General features: G+C 38.0%; 1 protein-coding gene across 1 annotated transcript in view; it reads right to left on the bottom strand.

Moving 5' to 3' along the window:
- Positions 1 to 2,898: 2,898 nt before the first annotated feature.
- Positions 2,899 to 10,538, bottom strand: part of LOC140231166 (ras-specific guanine nucleotide-releasing factor 1-like) — a 116,873-nt gene continuing 109,233 nt past the window's right edge. The window contains exons 20-28 of the mRNA XM_072311313.1: positions 10,024 to 10,124; positions 8,386 to 8,498; positions 7,573 to 7,743; positions 6,775 to 6,859; positions 6,060 to 6,257; positions 5,782 to 5,861; positions 5,058 to 5,175; positions 3,817 to 3,885; positions 2,899 to 3,009 (exon numbers count right to left, since the gene is read on the bottom strand). Coding sequence (XP_072167414.1) covers positions 2,899 to 3,009; positions 3,817 to 3,885; positions 5,058 to 5,175; positions 5,782 to 5,861; positions 6,060 to 6,257; positions 6,775 to 6,859; positions 7,573 to 7,743; positions 8,386 to 8,498; positions 10,024 to 10,124 — 1,046 coding nt within the window. The remainder of the gene's footprint in view (positions 3,010 to 3,816; positions 3,886 to 5,057; positions 5,176 to 5,781; positions 5,862 to 6,059; positions 6,258 to 6,774; positions 6,860 to 7,572; positions 7,744 to 8,385; positions 8,499 to 10,023; positions 10,125 to 10,538) is intronic.

The raw sequence follows: 10,538 nt of genomic DNA, 5'->3' as shown, positions 1-10,538 counted from the left end.
TGTTTCATGTCCATCAGACAAATAACGTATAGATGAAAAAGCATGTATATTCAGTTTCATTTCTTTTTTGAGCTAGCAGAATTTTGACTTAGACATTCAGGTTTGGATGAGTTTGCAGAATGACAATTTAGAATGTAAAATAATAATGGAACTTATAAGCCTCAATTATGTTACAAATGAATGATTTTGAGAAAAGCCCTAATTTTTTTCTTTTTTTCCTCTGAATAATAATATGAGCTAAACAAGCATCTGTGTAAAAACATGCATTATGATGGACCAGCCATAATCAAATTTACTTTCTTGACAAATATTTATCAAATGTTACTTCCTGACGTGAATACGGGCAGGGAATAATGACTTCAAATTTTGATTCTTTCACGTAAAAAAAAATATTTCAGTCATTTGAATACTAAGTGGTTGACGTTAAGGCTAAAGGCTCCATCATCTGATACCGATCGTCCTTGTATGAATTCTGGGCCGTCTTGGAGACGAGCTTGAATCCTAGGAAAATTCTGCACTCTTCTTGAGGGTGGGGGAGGGGGCGGAGGGGGTACGCATAAAATCTGCTGTGTACACATTAAAGGAGAGTTGTAACTGGAAGTTTGGTTGGAAAGGAGAGGAAAGGAGATGCATGTATATGCTATAAACACAAAATACGTGATGGAGAGCGGATTGGAAATTATATGGAAGTAAAAAATGAAGCAAAGAATAATTCTACCTACGTCTAGGACTCACTAGAAGATTGGCTTCATGTACGTATTCGAGGGAAGTACAAAAAAACGTAGCAAAAAATAGAAGAACGAAAATGATACATGATTTATAGACAATAGAAAACACAATTTCCAAAAATAAATAGTTGATATAATTCCATGAAGAGTACATTGCATGCAAAGGCTGTTTTCAAATTTTTACATCAGAAGTACATGTGTATATAGTCATATGGAAAAAGAAGTTGAATCACATCGACGCACAGTTACGACCCAGAAAACCCACACATTTGGAATGCTTCTGCTTTCTTCTCCTTCATCAAACAGGAGGACAGAAAAAAAAAATGTCACAAAAAGAAAAGATATTTCCTTCAACAAATTCATTAAGACAATCTCTACTTCTAACTCCAATTTCATCATCTACAATGACTTTGATTAATCCATACAATGTTTACGAATAGTTTTAAATACACTGCTGATGGTATGAAAGAGGCATAACTGTAATTGCTGCAACCAAAGTAGGCTGTCCCAGCATCTTGAAAAAATGCGCTTGCTTCTGTACAGTTTATTTACACGTATATTTGTTTATCAGGTGCATCAAATGGTATAAGTGCAGTTTTACAAAGTCTTATATAACAACTGAATATGTTGCATTATCACAATCATGTCCCACAGTCTATACACCTCAGACATTGGCAACTATACCGCAAACTTTGTCACACAAATCATCTATCGTAAATCTATCATACAATTTTTGTATACTACTGTAAGTTCTTAGCTACATCTACCCTGCATGCACCTATAGTTTATTTCTATTATACAAATACTTTGTAAACTGTATAATACACTTTAAGTCTTTGTTTTGATACACATATAAACATATGAATTAGTTTCAGCTGTCTTTATGTGTATAGAAATGCGATGTGAAACCATTTTGCATATTTCTTCAAGAATGCAGAGACAAACGGATAAAAAATAATAATTCTCTAAATTCATCATGTGATGATATTTTTATCTGTCTTGTTCAGGGAAACTTCTCACTGTCTCAAATTTGGAAAAATCGAAATTTCCTTTTGAAAGGGAGGTGTGTGAATTAAGAATTTGCACGGAATTCTTGTTAAGCAACAATACTTTGCCAGTTAAAGAAATCTTTCCCTTGATGGAAACCAAAGGTGTTTACAATCAAAACAAAATGGTCAAAATCAAGAGCACGATAATGCAGAGTGACTTGGCAAGCACTCATCAAGACTTATGGTGTGAGTCAAATACTGCTTCGGGGTATGGTTGTCAGTTTTATCAAGTGCTGGCTTGGCCAAATATATTTGCCTCATGCAAAATGATCAGGCCAGCTGCCGTTTTGAAAGTTCATTATACGCTTTGATGACCTGTCTCTTCACAAATGAGTTCAGTCATGCACTTGTACTTGCAAGCCTCATTTTTCACTACTGAATGGCACTTTTGACTAAGTGGCAAAATCACTAGGTGCATATGAAGTGTCTGCTCGATTGACTATGCATACACAGTTCATGACACTGCTCTGGAAAGTAGAAAAGATTTGAGCCAGACCTTGCTGGAAATCCATAACCACAAACTACCTAAGTTTGCTACTCTTTTGCAGGCTTGGGATATAGCTTTGCATCTAAACAGTGATGTCACTCACAGAGCCAGATTGGCTAACATGAAAAACTAGATCTGTTTTTCTCCACTAGGGGTTACTCTACCAGTTGTACAATTGATCATCATTATATTTGGCAATTCGTTACCTTCATTCTCATTTTTTTCACCAATCTTCCTCAGAACTGCTATCACTGGGCATGATTAGGCCACCTGGACGTGGCAAAATTGACCGAAGGCAACGCATTTGCTTTGACGATGACTGCCTCCTTTAACTTGGACACACACACTCTACTGAAGACTCCCAACTAACAAGCAACCCACAGTAAGGCTGGTGAAACTCATTCTCATTCTACATCGAACGATTCTAGCATTACCACATCATCTGTTCATGGCTGGTGGATGAGACTACAAAAGAGCAACGATTCTCCTCCATGAGTTATCGCACAGCCAGTAATTTTATTTTTTCTCCCCAGCTCTTCTCCTTTGCCACCCTAGACTTGATCGAGCAAGCGGAACTGCATCTTGCGGTATTCCTTACATCTGAGGAACTATCCTCCAGCATCGGCTCCAGGTCTCAGAAGCTCTTTGTCATTCTGGTCGACTGGCGCGGTTCCAGCTCCAAGGACAGGGCGTACATCTCGTCGTCATCCATGATGAGAGAGGTATCCAGCAGGTAACCGATCACCTACGGCAACAAGAGACGACATCTCTTTATAGCTACCATCCCATTCAGCAACTGAGCTTTCACATCGCATGTCTGTATAAGTTTGTCAGCAGCAAATGCAGGCACATTCCACTTCAATCATACACTACTTGCTCACTTTTGGAAGTGTATTATCAAAACCTGGTTTCTCTCAGATAGAGAGGAAGCATCATGCACGCACATTTTGTACTCATGCCAACTGCAGGACACAGCACACAGCACCTCTCACATCTTTAATGGATGAAGAGCACAAGATTTCTGAAGTACTTTCATTCAAATCCCTATGATTTTTCATAAAAGAATGATTAATATTTCTAATGAATTCCCTCACTTGTATGGAGTGCCTATTCTGAATTGATTCTGTGAATGATTTTCAATACTGACACAAAGATATGTCCCTTCCCAAGTGGAAGACTATACCCCTTTGTTCCTAATATCTAGATTACTCTATCTGGTGAGAGAATAAATAGAAAATCCTTTGAACCCTGAATGAATAATTCATCTCATAGACTATTTCAGAAGCGAGGACTATTGGTAAATAGCATATTGGCTGAATACCCTCTGAGAAACTAAGCTGGCATTGTGAACAAAGAACATCATACATGAAATAATAAGTTATCACGTGTGAGACCTATCTGATGAAGATGTTAACAGAGGATACAAAAAAAAAGCATAAAGGCTAAGTAAAACAGATGGGTTTGAGCCTTTTTTTCTATCACAAAAAAAAAAATCTTCAAAATCATTTTTCAGAGTAAAAAAAATTCCTAGAGCTCAGAAGTTTATTCTCACCCTCTTGTCAATCTCAATGTTGTAGTTGGTCTGCTGGAAATGTCGGATCTCTCTCACCACGTGGGCAATCTGGAGGGAAAAAAAGTGATGACAGATGTTTTATGAATCGTTTTATGAATCTAATGAAGTAAGTCAATAGTTGTATCCAACATATGAATGCATGCCACCAAACAAAACATCTAAAAATTGCATGGCTAGTGCATTATTGTTGGATAGAATATTGTAAATAAATGGAATGCACTATCACAGGCAAATAAAAGCTCATCTTGTTTTTGCAAACTCTTACAATGATGGCAGAGTAACATATGCAATGCTTTTCCCCACTCTTTGATTTACCAAGACAACTGACAGCAGAAACCATATTGAAAATTATCACAGTTTCGTCCAGAATACTAACAAAGTTAAATACAACAGGTTAATAAAGAAAATATAATGATGAAGAATGAAAAGAATGAATGGTAGCACATACCCCACACAAATAAACAGCCAAAGCAATAAAGGACTTTCATGAAACATGAAATGGCTCCTTAATGTCATCCATGGGTGTATGCAAGGGGGGGGGGGTCGGGAGGGTCGTATGACCCCCCCAAAAAAAAAAAAAAAAATTTTTTTTTTTTCAAAAGGTCCACTTTTTGTAAAAGACAATTTTTGTTTTCCGAGGGCTTTTTACCCTGGGGTCTATGTACTTTAGGAAGGTGTAAGGTTAGCTAGTCAGCAACTTTTTTAAATGCACTTATGCAGTTTTCAACTTACCGATTAACGAACTTGTAAGTGACCAACGCAGGTTTTATCACCAATTTTAATATAAATGTTTTTTTTTTAGGTATGCTGAAAAAGTCACTTTTGTATGCACCAAATGGCCCCATTTTAAGATATAAAATTCAAAACTCCCTACCGTGCCAGGGGGGACACCCCCCTCCCACACCCTCCCCCCGCTCGGTCGCTCCACTCCCTCGCAAAGGTAAAGGTACATAAATTGTGATTACGACCCCCCCAGAAAAAAAATCCTGGATACACCCCTGTCATCATTTTGTGAATGCCATAGTTCATACATTTGCATCATGCACAACAGTTGATCCACATCTGACGATTCCACATGTTTTCACATCTTAGGTAGATGTCTGATTAAAACAAAATATAGATTAAACACTTGATTATGTCCCCTTCATTTTCCTTTGGTGTGAACACAACAAAACTCACACATACACAAGGAAATAAGAATTTTGCTTTTTCCAACTAACCATCCTCATTTTGGAGAAGTTGATGAGTCCATCATTGGTGATGTTGGGTGTGCCGTCCTCGATGAAGGCAAGGTCAGTCAGGTAGAAGCCGAGATAGGGGACACAGGGTGGGTCGATCCTGGGGTGGAGGGGAGAACAATCATTAAAATCAAAGGATACATTATGTGATTGAAGGGCCAGTCAAATTCTGTGGGCACATCAGTTCAAACACCAGGAATGGTCAATTTAGTTGCACTCCAAGGAATGCCCAAATATAGTTTTCCAGTGTCTACATGGCAAGGAATGGTAGTTTATTCTGCTGCACAATCCAGGAAAAGCGTACAGCAATTGCAAGAGCTAAAACATCAAAGAGCACAGAAATACAAGCAACACACAATTACACATGAATAATCAAACCACAGAAACACAACCTACACACTAAAAACATACTTATAAACATATAAACACAAACACTCATATACATAAAACACACACAAAACAGACATTAACGTAAACACCCATATACACAAAACATGCACAAACACATAAACACAATACACAAAATATATTTACACACATAAACACACATATTAAAATAACACTTACATACACAAAACACACATACAAACACAAGTAAAAACACACACATACAAACACTCACATACTCAAAATACACACATTAATGCAAACACCCACAAGCAGAAAACACATACACAAACACACCTAAACACAAATTGAACTGTACCTATGAAGAGCCTCTCTCATGTTCTTGAACCTGCCATCAGATGAGACCAACACCTGTAATTTGTCCAGGAGGGTTTTAGTCTGCAGAATACACACAAAATAAAACAAAATATTCCTTTTCTCATGGCTGTTTGGAAAAACAGATAAAACACACCATCTGCTACACTTTAACCTGAATCTTTCACATGAACAGACCAAGATATAATTTGGCATAAACCTGCCTTCTAAGGTCAGAATTTCTCAAAGAAAAGGTCAATAGACCTCTGACCTAGCACTGACCTGTTTGGGCACTTTTTCCCAGACCTTCTTGAGGCGGTAGACTGAGCTGTTCATGAGTGCTGAGGTGATCTCCAGCACACTATTGAAGTTGTGCATGCAGCGGCAGATGTCAGCCACCCCGGCCCAACGCTCTATGGCCAAGGCCCTCAGGGCCACTGTCTTCTGACGGAGGATCTCTGACGATACCAGCTTGCTGACCTGGGAATATGCATCAATGTGGTGAGAGAAGAGATAGAAAGGGAGGGAATGGATTGATACATACAATGAGAAAGAGTGAGATATAGTGGGCTTAGATTTTAGTGGCGGATCCAGGGAGAGCACATCAGGCATGCGCCCTCTTTACTTTTTGTTAAAACAAAGACATAACAAGATAAGAATGGGGGCATGTGCGACCCCCTTTAATTTTGTAAAGGTGCCCCCCCCCCCTTTATGGAATTCCTGGATACATCCCTTGATTTGAAATATATATGTGACCTTGCATCACAAAACCACCGAAAAAAAATTGCCAGAAAAGGATCTTAAGTTGGTGCGGATTAGGAAAGAGCAGACTCTAAGCTTTAAAATGACATCCACTTCAATGCAAATGGACTTTTCTAAACCCATCGAAATACCGGAAAGAAGGTATGCACTCTGAAAAAGGAAGATGAGATGATAGGGAGGAGAAAACCATCGCAACCACTATCACCACTTTAACCATTAAAGAAGAAGAACTGACCTCATTGAACCTCCTGGTTACAGCCAGGATGTTGGGAGCTCTTGTCGCCTTTCCCTCCTTCATCCAGCTTTGGTTGAGGAACTCCCTGCACCAGTGAAAAGTCCAATGAAACAAAAAGTTTGACCTCCAACATGATATCTTACTTCAAACAACTCATTGACAATGACAACTACAGTATAAATATACATCTTTTTCATACCTTTTCCAGGTATGGGCTTACGCCCTGCAGTTTGAATGGTAGTTATACGGGAGTATGCATCATGTGTAGAAAAACAACAACAAGAAACTATATTTTCTGACCTCTCAAATACATTTCTTCTACATGTAATTACGTATTTCATTTCATGTCTTATAATGTTAGACTCTATGTACACTGTAGCATGGAAGAAGAAACATGCAACGAGTGTGAAATCAGCCATTCTATAAAAAAAATCGAAAGATTAGCAAATTCATTTCCACATTGTATATAAATCTTTACAGATTGGTATTGTATAACATGGAATGCATATTTTGCCCCATCACAGTCTAGTGCATCGAACACATAACACATTTAATATATTTGAAGGCATTCAATACATTATATAAACAAAACTCTTTCTTGTGTATTCAGATTTTTTATGGATCTTGCTCCTCATACACGCCAAAATTTCTAGTTTCACAGTATCAACTTTGAGATCAAAGATGTACTAGTAATACAGCATATAAGAAACAAAAAGTTAACGAACTTTTATTATCAAGCTAGTTTCATGTTTTGAAAAATGTAGGAAAATTTCAAGTTTCACTGCGATGAAGACTGACCAATAAGGGATTGCTCGGAGGAGTTTGTGTTCTAGGTAGGTAAGCTGCTCCGCCAGCTCCAGGGCTGACATCTTGTCGAAGGTGTCCTCCGGAAGCGGTTGCTCAGGAATGAGGGCAGCCAGCTCCGCCTCCCCCTCCAGTGGTAGCTCCATGTGATCTTGGCGTATTTGTCTGTGATGGAGTGAGGGCAGTAGATTTTTGTTTTAATATCATGGACAGAATATATCTATTCATCTATTTTCATTCACATGTTTGTTTATGTTCTTATCTATCACTCACTCACTTATTCAATTATTTATTCATTTTTACATTTTACTATCATTCATTAATTTCGCTATGAACTCAATCAACTTTCTGACGTAAGTTTGCTGAATCAATAATTGTCAATCTATCTCTCCCTTTTTTCCATTTTAATGTAAACTGTCATGAGTTTTGGCATTTCTTATTTGCTCAATTATCATAAATGATGTATGCATTTTTTTTAATGGAAAACTTCAAATCATACCTTAGCTCACTACTGTGTGTAGTATGAGCCATTTGTTGACAAATACCAATAAATACATTCAAGATATAACAATCATGTATAATAACCAGTATGGTAACTATACAGATGATTCATGAACACTTGGGAAAATTTAATTAATTACTGTTTTCTTAGTCTTGTGAATGTACTTGCCATAAGCTTATGGGTAAGACATTTTACAGGTGCACTATGGAATTTGCATAACTTCCCATGCAGTGTGAAAAACATACCATATTATCATGATTAAACAGATGACAAGAAAAAAGATATTTAACAAATTTTAGAGATACCTGTGAATGGTGTTGGCCGCCCTGTGCTCCGAAGGCAGTAAGTTTGGGTTGGTTCCTACTTCTTCCAAGAACTCTATCACCTGGTCTCTAAGAGCCTCATTAGATTCAAAGTCCTGTCGATAATTTGATATTCAGGGTCACAATGACAGTTATGATGACACAGATTGAGATAACAACAGCACTAATGACAATGATGATAGTGATATAGGATACTTTTTATATAAAGGACAAAATTACATAGTACCTCTCAACAAAACATGTGGAAGTGTTGGCCGAAAATAGCTCACATGACCAAAAACAAAATAAAAGAGGAAGAATAGTTCTACCATCAGTTAATATACAAATGATGCACAGGATAGAGTGTGTTAGTGTAGGCGTGGTGCACTCGAGGGTATTTACAATTGTGAAACATGCACGAGGCGAAGCCGAGTGCATGTTGCACTACATTGTAAATACCCGAGAGTGAGCTACGCCTCCACTAACGCCACGAAATAATCCTGTGCATCATTTGTTTTATAAAATGGGTCGAAAATTCGAAAACTAACATCATTTTTCAGCGTTTTTCACGTACCTTTGTGGGTCAAGACGTCCGAAGATGTTCGTCCCAAACATTTACGCACGTCACACTCGCGGAAGTCCCGCACGTACAGTATAAGTATAATGGGGGGTTGGGTTTCCGGACACTTAAGTTCCCGCATGAAAACTTACTTATTTTACATAGAATATGCACCCTTTACCTTAAAGACTTGATATAGACTCCTTATATAGGCCTACTAGACAACATACTCTGAAAACGGCGTGAGAATTAACCTGCTAAATTGTTGGATTTGCTCTTCAAAGTGACTCCATGTACGCGTCCTCTCCCATAACGCTTGGTCTACTGTACTGTACAAAGTGTAGGGCCTACGTATAGTAGAGTATACGTACGTACGCCACATGTTATGCACAAGGGAAGACAGGCCGGCCGGCCGGCAGCCCGAACTAGAAGTTGTTTACAGGATTGACAGCGCGTATGCATGCAATTCATCAAAGGAGCCGCCGCGCGCACAGACGATCGGCAATCTACCATAGGATTACAGGCAGTGCAATTGTACTGAAGTAAAGGAAGGAGGTGTGTCTCATTTCAGCGCTTCCTATTGGCTACATTCTTGAACCCATTTTATAAACATGGATATCACTTATACGTCATTATCAGTGACTCATGATGATGACTATCACACATGTCATAATATGGCAGCCATTTCACAAGTGCCAACTGCAATGGGTTTGCAAGTATGTGTGTGTTACAAGTATAAATCTTCAGGAATTGATCCAGATCAAAAGCAGTGTTTGTGTAGATGTACTGTATGATCCCTGCACACATATTACAATAGATTATCTCCTCATAATCCTTTTTTATATCTTACGAGGATTATTTATATCAAATATAGTATCAAATGACAGGCACTACTAGAGTTCTGAAGCCTCCTTTGAGTAAGCATCATGCTATTTCTTTTTAGTACTATGCCTCCTGGAAAATATTACTCCACAGTTCACTTGAAGAAACCACCTTTCCCACTGTTTCCATGGAGACAGTTAATTAAAAATGGTATCCTTAATTGATGCGAGGGCAATGCAGTTGGCATCAACCCAGCTTACCTTGGAGAATTTGGAGACCCAGTGTCTGATGACATTGATGACACGTACCGTGGCTGCTGAGCTTATCACCTCCTTACTCAGACAGCTCTGCAGCTTACCTCCTACCAAACAAAATTGACAGGGAGATGTTATATATTTATATATCACAAGTGCTTGTACATAATATGTATCCATATATTTACCTGGAGAGAGACAAGGAGATATATGGACAGATAAACAGAAATAAAGACGGATAGATAGATAGACAGAGAGATAGATAATTAGATAGACATAGATGGATGGATGGATAGATAGATAGATAGATAGATAAGATAGATAAATAGATAGATAGATAGATAGATAGATAGATAGATAGATAGATAGATAGATAAACAAGTATATACCTATGTATACATGTATTGATGAAAGACAGATAGATAGTGTGACAGCTTAGAGAAGGAAAAAGGGAGAAAAGAGAAATCATCATATAAACAAGTATATGACTGTATTCCAAGTCTTGTCTCATCTTTGTTATG

Source organism: Diadema setosum, chromosome 7 (assembly GCF_964275005.1).
Source record: "Diadema setosum chromosome 7, eeDiaSeto1, whole genome shotgun sequence".
NCBI lineage: Eukaryota > Metazoa > Echinodermata > Echinoidea > Diadematoida > Diadematidae > Diadema > Diadema setosum.
Note: the sequence above shows the minus strand (reverse complement) of the source record. Positions and strands in the feature narration are given on the sequence as shown.